Below are 13,046 nucleotides of genomic sequence, written 5' to 3'. Positions count from 1 at the left end.
GGGTGTCTGCATACAAACAAGTGTGGGGTGCGGTGGGCTAGGGAGGAGGGTGGAGAAGCAGCGAGAGTCGGGAGAAGCGAGAACACTGCACTGCAGTCCGTCTCGGGCTGCTGAGCTGGCTCAGGGGTGGGAGAAGACTGGACGCGGCCTCACGGGGAATTTCCGGGGTCAGCTGGGCTGACATCCACTCCAGGTACCACTCAGTGCTGGGGAGCTCTAGGTACAGCAGAGACCGGTGGGGTGCTGGATGGCAGGAAAGGGGAACCAGTAGGACAAGGAGGGCCAGGCTCTCTGTGCAGGTAGACACTGCTGCTGGAGCTCCAGGAGGGTTAGAGGGGAGGGTGCAAGGGAGGTGAGAAGAGAGGCAGAAGGCGGTGGGTGGGATGGGGCACTGCAGTCTGGTGCAGGAGATGAAGGGGCCTGGCTTTGTGGGGAGGGGGCGGGGGAGAAAACAGGCTGACCTCCAGGGTCAGCCCCAGGGGAGGGGAGGGGATCACAAGATGCCATCAGCCCAGACATGTGAAGTGGGCGGCAGGTGCCTGTAGCACAGCATCAGCTGTGTGCTGAGTACAGGTCAAGGTTTCTGTGTGTTCCCCTTGACCATGATGCCGGTTCTGTATTCACACAGATCTTTCTGATCAATTCTAATTAAACAAGAATTCAGTCTGGATCAGGGGAGTGAGGGGGAAGGGGCTGGCGCCTCCTCGTAGGTCTACAGTACATGGCCCCGTGGGATGCTGCTGGCTGGCCTCTGGGATCAGGTGCCCAGGCCTGGGTTCTGTCACCTCCCAGGTCCCTTCTCCGGACCCCTCTGTCACATGAGGAGACCAGAACACACGTTCTTGGAGATCTCTGCAACTTTCAACATTCTGGCCTTAGGGCTGTCTCTCTGTGTCTCTGCTGGGACCTGTCTTTGGACCTTGAACATCTAGGGTGGAGGACACTTCCGAGATGGTCCTGGGGAGGCGGTTGGCTCTTTAAATCCCCACGGGATGCAGCGCCACCTCCTCCTCCCCTTCCACCCTCCCACCAAGACTACACCAACTTCAAAGCCTAATTACTCCCAATTTGGGCTGTTTCCTTGTTTCTCCAGGTGAGGAAGTCCCTGTCACTTTCACTTTCATATGCAAGAGTTGGGGGTGGGGTGGGGAGAAGTGATGAGAGCGGTGACTTCATTTTGGGGAGGGAAGGTGAAACGGAATACCAACTAGGGAGGCTGAGTGTGAAGGTGAGAAGTTATAAAGAGAGGGTCCCCCCCACTCCAATGCCTCACTGAGGGGTGGGGAAGCAGGAGAGGGGGTGGGCAAGAAAAAAGAAGGAGCCACCTGTGGGAAACTCCATTAGGTTGGATATGAAGATAGAGAGCCTTCCTGCTGCTGTTAAACGCCATTTCTTTCTTTGTGAGCCCTCCTTTTCATTATGCTCATGGGCACCGTGGAGAGACCACATCCTTGCTGTGTCCAGATGGCCTGGGGGCAGAGGGAAGGAAGAGAGAAAAGCGCTGGTCCTCAATGAGCCCTGAGGTTGTGGCCCCCAAAGATGCTTCTCAAGAAACAAGAGAACCACTGAGCGCGAGAATCCTATGGAGAGCAAAGTGGGGCGAGGGGCGGCTCCAGGGCACGCTCTTCCCTTGGGGGTTAGAGCTGCGCTAGACTCTTGATTGGGTGGGCCATTGAAAGGGAGGGGTGGCGACAGGACGCCCCTCCCCACTCACCTGGAGAATGCCGGAAGCACCAAGCAAGCCCCAGGATCTTTCAGATGGAACACATCTGGCCCGGGCGGAAGGGGTGGCTTAGGTGTGTTGAGGGGAGCAAGGCCAGGGACGTTCAGGGCCGAGAGGACAAACACTCAACGGCGTTGGGTGGCCAGAGGCTGGCGACAGGGCCCTTCTTTCTGGAAGAAGCGCGGGGGCGAAGGCGCTTCCTCTAGCGCCCAGGAATGCAGAGGCGGCGGGTTCTAATTAGAGGCCCCCGCGGCAGCAGGCGGCCGAGGGCTCTCTCCGACGCGCTCCCCTGGTTCCCCCGGAGTCAGTGTCCCCGCGCTCGTAGGCACGCCCGCCGCAGCCAGGAGCTGCAGGCGCCGCGCGGGTGCGGGGCGCGCCGGGGTCTCCGCAACACGTCCCCGCGCCTCTCCCAACCACCTCTCCCAAGCCCGCGTACCCGCCGGAGCCTCCTTCTTGAGCCCCGCCCCGTCCCGCCAGGCTGCGCCTGGACCCGCGCCCCACACCTAGGGCGCCCCCGCTCCTGAACAATCTCGAAGAGAAAAATTATTATCGGATTAGATGTACTTCGGCTCACTCAGTCTCCCCCCGCCCCGACTTCCCCTCGGCATAATTATTATAATTCCAGGCAAGCCGTCGGAGAGAGTTCCTGGTGTGTGTGTGTGTGTGTGTGTGCGTGCGTGCGCGCGCATGTGTATGTGAAGGCTTGTCTCTGATCTGGGTCTCCTCCAGCGGCGCGTTCAGGCCCCTCGGCTCCTTATTTCCCCCAGCCGTGTTCGTCAAATCTTGGGCATCTCAGAGAGCCCCTGCCCTCTCCCCTGGGGAGCTGAAGTGACCCTTGCCTGTGGGGCCTCTACCGGAGTAGCTTCTGTCTTCCCCTCGGGATTTGAGCTGTAGACCCTCAGGACCTCCTCTTGGTTCATCTGCCCTTCCATCACCAGGTTTAGGAGGGTTTCACGGGAAGGCGTCCTGTCTGGGGTGGAAGACGTCTCGGATGTGGGTTTGCGGAGCCTCTCACTAGGGAGCCCTCAAACTCGATGCTTTCTCCCTCGTTACCTCTCCCGAAGCCCCTTCTTACCTCTCGGTGGGGACCGCAGCTGGAAGACGCGGCAGGGCCAGGCGCTGGCCCCGGCGCGCCCGCCACTCCCGGCCGGGTCCCCGCAGTCTTTACGTAACTACGCTGCTTCGAGCTGTTCGGTCTTGTCTCACTGACTTTGCTTTAAGGTGTGTGTGCGCGCGTGTGGTGTGTAAGACATGTCCTTCAGGAAAGTCTCAGGCGGATCGCCCTCTCCCAGCTCGCACTCCTGGCTTCTCCTGACCTCGGGCTGCCCAAGCGTTCGTGCCACCCGTGTGGGTCCAGTTTCTGCCTCTCGCAGCCTCTCTGCTCGCCCCGTCCGACGCCGGGAGCGCCCCCATGCCCGGGAGATCAATGTCCCCGGAAACTCCGCCACCCGCGTCCCAGCCCCGGCCCGAACAGGTCGAAAGTGGCCGCCAAGGAAAACAAACCACCCGCGGAACAGGAGGGCAGGGCAGAGCGCGGGCTCCGGGCCACCGCGGGGCCCTGCCCGAGGGGACGGCGACTGGGGGACGCGCACAGGCCGGGGAGAACGTGAGGAAGGCTCACTCACCACCAGATCGGGTAGCTGCCCAGCGCTTGCTTCAGGCCGTAGAGGAATATGAAATATCCGAGCGGGGCCATCGCCGGGCGGGAGATCTCGGAGGGCCGGGAGTCCGCCCCGAGAGCGCGGGCGCCGGAGCGGGCCGGGCCCTGGGAGCTCGCGGGCGGCGGCGCTGGGCCCTCCTGCGGCCGCGGGGTGCGCGGGGTGCGCGGGTGAGCGCGGGTGCGCGGGCTCCGAGGGCGGCGCTGAGCCAGGTGGGCCGGCAGCCGGGCGGCGGGCCGGGGCCCGGGGCAGCGCGGGACGGCGGGGGCGGGGCAGCGCCGCGGGGGGCGCCCGCCGGGGCCGGGGCCGGGGCGGGGCAGGCAGGGGGCGGGCGGGGCCCCGGGAGCGAGCTCGGAGGCGGCCGCGGCGCCCGCCCCTCCCGCGGCCGCGGGGAGCGCGGGGGTGCCAGGGGCGTGCGGGGGTGCGCGGGTGCGCCGGCTGCGAGGGTTGCGTGGTGCCGGACTGGCAGCTGGCCAGGCGGCGGCCGGACAGAGGTTGCAGAGTCCGCAGGTATCCCCGCCGCTCCCGGGCCGCGCCCCCTCAGGGCTCATGGACGGCTCCTGAGGTTTGGAGCCCCGCGCTCCCTGCGGGACGCGCTGTCCCGCGGCCGATCCTGCTCCTGCGTCGTCGCGCGCTCTGGCCCTTGCCCTCAGGTGCTTGGGCTGCGGCCCCATTTCGTCCATCCCCTTACTGGGGGGCCGTTCGTCCGAGGCTGGGCTCCTTGAGCTGCGCCTTGCGGCTCTGCTGGGAGCTGGGCCAATGGCGAGCGGCCAGGACAGGGCGAGGCCTGCCTGGGGACAGCTCCTGGGTGGGCATCTAGGGTGCAGCCACGTTTCTGAAGGTCACTATTGGGAAACAGTCCAGCTCTGTTTAGGGTCCAGGTGTTGAGGGCTCCACGCTCTCCCCACACACCACTAGGGAAGGGAACAGCAGTCCTGGCGCTTCTGGGCCCCAGGAACAGTGTAGCTGATTGGCGCCCAGGCTCTGGGACCACTGACGGAGGAGTCTGCCCAGGGCTGCTGGCTTCTTCAGCCAGAAGCGATTTCTGACAACTCGAGTAAGCCTTATGGTTTTTGCTGATGCGGAGAGGGAAGACCAGAGAGGGTAAGTGACTTACCCAAGGTCACAAAGAGTGGCTAGCCAGTTCTCTAGCTCCTAGTCCACTGCAAAGCTCTGTTTGCATATTCATCTGTAGCCCAGGGAGACAGGAGCCAGAGTCATTTGGGGAGAGGAAGATTCAAGTCAAGAGGTCTTCCCAGTTTCCCTTCCCTCCCCGACTTTGTGTATTAGCAGGAGACCCAGTCAGTCTCAATGACTGTGAAGAAAGGGGGGCAGGAATCCATGCTACTGTTTTGCAACTGAGAGGAGAATGGTGAATAAAAATCCCAACTCCAGGCTCTTCTGTATTGTCTCTTCGTGTGAATCATCTGCCTCTCTAGAGCCCTGAGCCTTGCCTTACCATGTGATCCACAGAGTGTGTGGCTCCACCGAGAGGCCTCTGGCTGGCATGTGGCTGCTTCTCAGGGCGCAGAGTGAATTAGTGACCCTACAGGTTTAGCACGGGCTGGAGAACTAGAGGCAGGCCATAACCCATGACATGCTGGCCCATCCACCTTGGTTTTCCCATCTGTAGAGGGTGCTTGTGGGGTCCTGCGGATTTGGAGCGAGAGCCATTCTCTTTCAAGGAGTGTTGCTTTTTCCTGGCACTGCCAGTGGGGTCCAGTTGAGTCTACGCATGCCTGGTCCTTCTACCCCTCCTCTGAGTCACCGTGCCCCCTCACCTGCAGAGGGAAGGAGGGAAGAAAATGAGGCAGGTTGGGGAGTTAGCTCGTCCTCTTCTGGACTTCCCCTCTCTCTCAGTGAAAATCCCACCCAATTATCGCATTACTGGGGACCTGGGCTGTGGGCGTAGGGTGGGGCCAATCCTGATGCAGCAGGCTCCCACCCCCCTCCCCAACTGTGGGGCCCTGGGATTAGAGGCTGCTGGCTCCTCACACACAAGGGGAGTGGATAGCTGTGTCCTACCCAACGACGGACTGTCCCACTGTGACGGGCTCTGGAGAGGACGGAGCTGGTGGGTGCTGTCTCCGAAGCCCTGCCTCCTGCCTCCTCATCTGCCACGCCCCTCCTGTCTTCCTTTGCTGCTTGCTTCTCTCTCATTTGGCCCCTGCTTGCTGCTGTTGCTGTTTAGTTGCTAAGTCACGTCCGACTCTTGTGACCCTGTGGACTGTAGCCCACCAGGCTCCTCTGTCCATGGGATTTCTCAGGCAAGAATACTGGACTGAGTTGCCATTTCCTTCTCCAGGAGATCTTCCTGACCTGGGGCTCGAACCCATATTTCCTCCTTTGCAGGTGGATTCATTACTGCTAAACCACTGGGGAATGAATCAGCCCATTCATTTGGTCCCTGCTGTCTGCCTAAGCTATGTGGTAGAGAGGAAGAGAGAGCTGGACACCCTGAACTTGGGCAGCCTCCTGTGGTGCAGGGACAGAGAGAGAGATAACTGCTCTGATTCCTCTCCCACATGAAGACTCCCAGGTCTTGAGAGTTCCCTGAAACATGTGCATCGCAGCGCGCCTTTGGGCGAGCTGCAGCCAGGGCAGGTTGCATGGTGGTGCCCCGCTGGGGGCTTCCTGAGCTGGCCCTTCCCACATCCCTGATCTTGCAGAGTGCTTTTCCTTTGCGGCCATTCTGTAGTTTTTCTGTGGCTTTGACCTCAAACAGCCGTGTAAGTGTAGAGAAGAGGGGGAACGGTGATCTCTAGTCAGGTAGCAGGACCTCAGAGGAAAGTCTGGCGAGCAGTGCCACCTGAGTCCAGATGGCGAGGGCCACCAGCCCTCCGCAGACCCCGTGAGGCTCTCATGGGGGTTGTGGCACAGGGAAACGGGGATCCCAGTGCCTTCTCTGGGCATCACAGAAGCCCCTTGAGGAGCCCAGGATCGTGGGGATGGGGGCCATCCCCAGGTTGGGGTAGTGAAGAGTACAGGGGCAGGAGGGGGATGTTTCCATCAGAGCTGAGTCAGTGGGATTCTTTCCTGCCCCCTGATGTCCAGCTGGAAACTCTGCAGCCTGACTTACGGACAGAGTCAGCCTTGTGATGTGGCGTGTCTGTGGTGCTGCTCGCTGCTCACGCTGGCCGTGGAGTCTGGGCTCCTTCCCTGAAGGGGAAGGGGAGGAGGCCTTCCTGGCAGCGCCCTCTGCTGTCACACAGTGGGAGCTTCTAGGACTGGCCCATGGTGACAGGTCTAATACAACATTCTGAAGAATTATGGATGCCCTTGGAGAAAAGCTTTTTTTTTTTTTCGCCTCACCATAGGTCTTCCAGAGGCCCCTTGGGACCGCTTCCTTCCAAAGTCGTCCCAGAGGGGAAGGAAGGCATGGTCCCAGGAGTGTTGGAGGTCCCTGCTAGGAAATGGGGAAGGGAGGGCAAGGACTCAGTGTGGGGGACGGAGCCCAGATGAGAGGGCGGTTTGCTTTCTGAGCTAGTGAACCCTCATCCGTGGTAGCATTTGAATCCCAGTCTGGTAGGCATCAGGTAGAAATCCTTCCCGTACTGGGGAGAGTGCAGCCAGGCTTTCAGATACTAAATGCCTAATCATTCTCTTTCTTTTTTTTTTTTTTCAAAAAGTTGAGGGATTAAAATATAAAGTGGCAAAAAAAAAATTTTTTTTAAGTTGAGAGGAGGCAGGAGAGGCTTTGGGTAGCTGAGAAGCGATTCAGCTGTGACCTCAGAGGGGCTGCAAGAGGACAGGGTGAAGCTCTAAAGTCAGAGGAGGGGTGCTTTTTTTACCTCCAGGCCCATTTGGCTCTAAGCTCTTTCTGGCAGCTTCCCTGACCTGCCGTGGGGTCATTACTGGGACATCTGCTCTTCAGAGGTGAGTGCTTATACTCAGAGGCAGAATTTCTGTCCATTTTCTGTCTTTTTTTTTTTTTTGCCTCAGGCCAAAAAAATGCATAGTAGTTTTGTTTAGCAAGTAGTTAGGTCCAAATAATGTATTATTTAGTAGCTCTTGGGAAAAGAAATTTATGTAAGTTAAAAGGAAAAAAAAGCAATATTTATTTCATCCTCACATAACTGCAGTCACTTACCCATGGGAAGCGTGTGCCTGCAGCCTCAGGTGAGACACTTTGCTTCCTGTTCTTCATCAGTTTTCACTTGGTACTTGCTTTCTAATCACAGCAAAAGCCAGAAACTGAGCTTCACAAAGGAAGATGCCACCTTCCAAGCTGAGACAGAATTACCTGGAGCCTGTAGGTATCTGTCCTACAGATGGCCATCTTGCTACCTGTTCCTTGAACATTTGCGATATCCTGCGACACCCTGCGACACCCTGGGATCTGCCGTGGTGCTCCATGGCGCCTTGGCACGCGCTTTCGGAACTATGAATCTTGAGTGCGCTGCTCATGAGACGCGTGAGTCCTCTTGGCTTTCCTGCTTCCTCCATCGCTCTCCTGGCTGCAGGCACACCTCTTCGTGTGTCCTGCCTTCTGTCTAATCCTGCTGTGTGTGTGTGCATTGGTCCTTACTATTGGCCCACATCTTTCCAACTTAGTTTGTAGTTTCGTTAGCGTTCTAAGAACCTCTCCTCTAAGTTCAAATCTAGTGAATATTTCACCTCTTCTTGTCCCTCTGGAAGATTCTCCTGGTAAAGGCAGGCAGTCGGATCAGATGACTTCCCAAATGCTCTTTAAGACAGTGGCAACCCCACATGCTCTGGGTGCCCGGGCTCTGCCCAGTGCTGTGGGGCCGTGGTCTCATCCATGCCCCCTGGAAACATCTGTCTCTGAAGGAGACAAGGAGGCAGGGAGGCTCGGTGACACTTCTAACACAGCTCTCCCCAGATCCACAGTCAACGCAGGACTGGGGCCCCAGGCTCTCTGACACTTGCATATCTGTGGACAATGTAAGCCCTTCTGAGGTTCGATTCCTCATGGAGGGACTCGAAATTCTGAAGACTGCATGGCAGAAGCCTGAGAAGTGTATGGCTGGGATGGAGTGGGGGTTCCTGGTGGTGGCTCAGCAGGTGAAGAACCTGCCTGCAACCCAGGAGGCGCAGGACATGCTGATTCAATCCCGGGGTCAGGAAGACCCCCTGGAGGAGAGCCTGGGTGCACAAAGGCACGGGATGGACAGGGCACGCGTGGGGCGTGTGTCCACAGCAGAGCAGGCTTGGTCTGTGCCTGTCCATCTCTCTGAGCTGATTCCTGTGAATGAAGGGTGAGGTACCTGGTGGGCTGGGTTCCCTGCCTTCTGGAGTTCCTGGAAAGAGCATTTGCAGAAGTTTAGGGAAGTCGCTTTGAGAACAAATCCATGTGTCTCAAGATAGCATCCCCTAGCTGGCTCTCCCCTCACATAGTAACCTCTTCTAAATTCCCCTGAGAGTTCCATTCTGATTTTGATCAGAGGCTCTGATTTGTGACCAGAACCTGAGGTCAGCTCCCTCCTTGTTCAGAGAAAGTAGGCTCAGGGTGAGTGGCAGAGGGTGAGGGCGAAAGGATTCTGATTTCTAGACCTCACACCCCAGGGATTCTTCATGCCTTTCAGGACAGCTGCTCCTGGATCGCCAAGACCCAAGGCTCTGGAAGCTATGGGAAGCTATCGTCAAAGGCTGGCAAACACCCCCAGTAATGTAGACCTCTGTGTGCAGCCCCACCTCACGCGCCTTTCTGTGTCGGCACCCTAACTTTCCACCCCCTCCACTTAGGACTTGGAGGGCAGGAGATATGGCTGAGCCTGTCCTGGTTGCAGGTTGTACTCTTTCTTTTTTGACCACATCATGCAGCTTGCAGAATCTTAGTGCCCCCCCGACCCAGGGATTGAACCTGGGCCACTGCAGTGAAAGTGCTGAGTACTAACCACTGCGCTTCCAGGGAATTCCCAGGCTGCATTATCCTTGAGCTTGCCCTCCTTGGATGGCAGAGGTGGCCTGGTGATGTGGGAATTGTGGATCTCTGCAGAGGGATGCGGGGAGGAGGAAGGTGGAATCCAAGAGTTAAAAGGTAGGGCCACTGAGTTTTCTAACTCCCTAAGTAGCCACATGGTGAAGAAGCTGCTTGCCAACACAGGAGACTTAAGAAACACAGGTTCGACCCCTGGGTTGGGAAGATCCCTTGGAGGAGGGTATGGCAACCCACTCCAGTATTCTTGCCTGGAGAATTAAACGGACAGAGGAGCCTGGAGGGCTCCATTGCATAGCATTGCAGAGCTGGACACGAGTGAATCGACTTAGAATGCAGGCCAGTAGCCACATGCTGAATTCTGCTTAACAGAATGAATGAACTCAAAATGCTGGCTTCACCCAGTGACAGAATCATGGGGCCCAGAGCTGAGCCATCGGATCTTGGCATCACTTGATTCTCAAAGCAGGGAGCCACAGTGTGGAGTCTTAGAACCATAAAAAAGAAATAATTTTAAAATCAGCACCATGGCCTTTCTGGAATCCTAGACGCTCATCATGACCATTAGGATCTGTACATTAAGTGTTCCGGAATCTTGGCTTCCTGTGAGGCCTAGAATCCTGACTCTGAGGCTTTGCTCACTTGTAAAGTGAAGGTGTTATGTTATCCCAGCCATTCCAACGTGCTAAGTTTTGTTGTGATCGCTCCCCCGTGGTGCCATTGGTATTTGAGTAGCCGCCTGCCGAAAGTCCTCTTCTGGGACAACAGTGCCGCCGTGTGGACATGTCGAGTGAGGCGGCCCGGGTAGGACACGTGGGACCCCTTTGAGGTCTATCACCTGCAGGCAGTGAGGCTTGGGCTCAGCTGTGGGTGGAACAAGCCTCAGCACCTGCCCAGCCTTTGGCCCCTAAGACTGAGTGCAGCTGATCCTCCTCCTGGGAACGGCAGTGACCTCAGTCCCGGCTGGTCTGAGTTAGGCAGGTTGTGAGAGTCACTTGATCCCAAAACCACTTGAGGCATGGGGCAACTCTCCTCAGGATGTGAGTCAGAACTGAGGCCCAGAGGAGCTGAGTGCGAGCTCCATGAGGCTGGCATTCAGAGGGTCAGACTCAGGGTCTGGATGCCACCTTGCTGCCTCCCTGTCACTCAGCCTCTAACTCCTGCACTCAAGATTGCCTTCTCCTTTGGTGCACTGAACCCTCTGCATCATCTCCAGCGCCTCCACCAGTGTTGGTGGGGGAAGCATGCTACCACTGGTCTCCATCTCCCTGGGGCAGGAGAGGCTGGGTTGTTGCCTTCACACACCTCCAAGTCAGGGTTAGCGGGTCAGAAAGGTGGGGCATGATCACAGGAGCGTGTGAGTAGGGAGGGCGGAGGGGCTGAAGCAGTCCAAGGTCCTCACTGAGCACTCCTTTCCCCTTTTCTGTTCTCCGGCTCCAGTGAGACTTGACCATGTGTTTCCTGCGGGGCCACTAGCCTCTTGGTTGGCCTGCTCCCTGTCTCCCTACTCCGGTGAGACTCTCCACCTAGCATCCCCACCTCCCCCTATCAGCACAGCTCCTTCCGCTTTCAAAAGGCATCCCCCTTCTCTCATGTTGTATAGCAGGTTTTACAAGGAAATTGATGCCATCAGCTTTCCCCGTACAACCTACTATGGGGCCTTCATCTTCCCTGCCTTGGAGGACGAAATTTCCACCAACCTGCTTCATCCAGAAGATTCAGCAAGAGTTTGTTCTCATTGTCTCCAGGCTGAGCCATCATCTCTCCTTTCTCCCAGATCTTCAACTTGCCCTCTAGACCAGCTGTTTCTTTTTAGTCCAAGAGAGAGATGCTATTTTAAATGATATTGTTTCTTTCATTTTCCGTATCCATTGCCCATTACTAGTATGTAGAAATGCTATTGATTTTAGTACACTGATCCTGTATCCTTCCTAAACTCACTTGTTAGGTATAGCAGTTTTTTTCCCCCCATAGATTCTGTAGGATTTTCTCCACAGACGTTGGTGTTATCTATGAATAAAAACATTTTTGCATCTTCCTTTCAATTCCAGATGCCTTTCATTTTTCTCCTGCCTGTCACATTGGCTGGAAACCCTAAGACAATGGTGAATAAAAGTGGTGAGAGTAAATATTCTCGCTCTGTTGTTGATAAGGGGGAAAGGCACACAGGGTTGCTTTCGAGTATGATGTTGGTAGATTTTTCATAGATGCCTTTTAAGGGTTGAGGAAGTTCCCTTGTGTTCCTAGTTTGCTGAAAGTTTTTATCCGAATGTCAGAATTTGTTAATTCTTTTGCATCTATTGAGACAATTATATGATTTTTATTTTTTCAGTCTATTAATATACTGAATTATATGAATTGATGTTCAAATGTCAAACCAACCTTGCATTTCCAGGATAAATCCCACTTGGTCATAATGTATTGTTTTCTTTACATACTGCTGAATTGGATAGGCTAAAAGTTAAGAATTTTTGCATTTATGTTCATGAGGGATATTGGCCTGGTATTTTCTTTTTTGATATCTTTGTCTGATTTTGGCATCAGGATAATGCTAACCTCATGCACTACTCATGAGTGTTTCCAATTTTAATTATCTAGAAGAGTTTGTGGATTATTATTGTCATTTTTCCTTGAATGTCTGGTAGAACTTACCAATGAAGCCATCTGGACCTAAAGTGTTCTTAGGAAGAGAAGTTTTCTCTAGGAAGATTGGTAACTATATATTTAATTTCCTTAATAAATGTAGGGCTATTTTGGTTATCTGTTTCTTATTGAGTAAGCTTTGCTAGTCCATGTCTTTTAAGGAATTTGTCCATTTCATAGATCTTGTAGAATTTATTGGCAATAAATGTTTAAAATATTTTTTATTTTTGGCTGGCTGTTCAACTACATATATGAACTCTGCATGCATGCTCAGTAAAAATATTTTTTTATTTTTAATATCTGTACTATCTGTAGAAATGTAAACTTTCTAACACTTGATACAGTCTCTGTCTGTTTTTCATGATTAGTCTGGCTAAAGGGATCTTTTCAAACAGCCCATGGTTTGAACCTGCCTATACTCTTGCCTAGAAAATCCCATGGATGGAGGAGCCTGGTAGGCTGCAGTCCATGGGGTCGCTAAGTCGGACACGACTGAGCGACTTTACTTTCACTTTTCACTTCCATGCATTGGAGAGGGAAATGGCAACCCACTCCAGTGTTCTTGCCTGGAGAATCCCAGGGACGGGGAAGCCTGGCGGGCTGCCGTCTATGGGGTTGCACAGAGTCGGACACGACGGAAGTGACTTAGCAGCAGCAGCAGTGATCTTCTTTTCCTGAATTTCTGTGGCTTGTGGATGTGCTCAGCCTCTACAAATGCATAAGCAGTTCCTAACAATAAATCTGTGTCCTACCTTCCCGGACTCCAATTATACAAGTATTAGTCTGCCTGAAGCTCTCCCGCAGCTCACTGGTTCTCTGCTAATACTTTCAGCCTTTTCTTCTGTGCTATGTCTTCTGGTTCGCTAATACTCTTTTCTGCCGTGTCTGATCTGCACGTCCAGTGTACGTGTCATCTCAGATATTGTGGTCTTCAACTTTGGAAGTGTCGTCGCCTTAATATACTCCTTATCACAGCACAATCTGTTCAGCTTTTCCTCTACCTTCACAAACACGTGAAATCCCATGGCCACTGTGCTGATGTGCTTGTGTGCACTTCTCTCATCTGCCCCATCTGTGTTCATTTCTGTGGCTTGATTGCTTTTTCTCTTCGCTACGAGTCCTT

At 54.9% G+C, this 13,046-nt stretch overlaps 1 protein-coding gene and 1 long non-coding RNA gene across 3 annotated transcripts in view; one reads left to right on the top strand and one right to left on the bottom strand.

Annotated features, from left to right (window-relative positions):
- The window catches only part of WNT3A (Wnt family member 3A), a 74,315-nt gene extending 70,779 nt beyond the window's left edge, over nucleotides 1-3,536 (bottom strand). Inside the window, exon 1 of the mRNA XM_018051579.1 lies at nucleotides 3,349-3,536. Coding sequence (XP_017907068.1) covers nucleotides 3,349-3,419 — 71 coding nt within the window. The 5' untranslated portion in view covers nucleotides 3,420-3,536. The remainder of the gene's footprint in view (nucleotides 1-3,348) is intronic.
- Nucleotides 3,261-11,318, top strand: LOC106502261. 2 transcript variants are annotated; one of them, XR_001918381.1, is made up of 3 exons: nucleotides 3,261-3,359; nucleotides 7,563-7,795; nucleotides 10,884-11,318. It is a non-coding gene; the product is annotated as an uncharacterized LOC106502261 (long non-coding RNA). The 2 variants fall into 2 exon arrangements; XR_001918382.1 differs by lacking the exon at nucleotides 10,884-11,318 and adding an exon at nucleotides 8,928-9,169.

The sequence above is a fragment of the Capra hircus genome, chromosome 7, assembly GCF_001704415.2.
Source record: "Capra hircus breed San Clemente chromosome 7, ASM170441v1, whole genome shotgun sequence".
Lineage (NCBI taxonomy): Eukaryota > Metazoa > Chordata > Mammalia > Artiodactyla > Bovidae > Capra > Capra hircus.
Note: the sequence above shows the minus strand (reverse complement) of the source record. Positions and strands in the feature narration are given on the sequence as shown.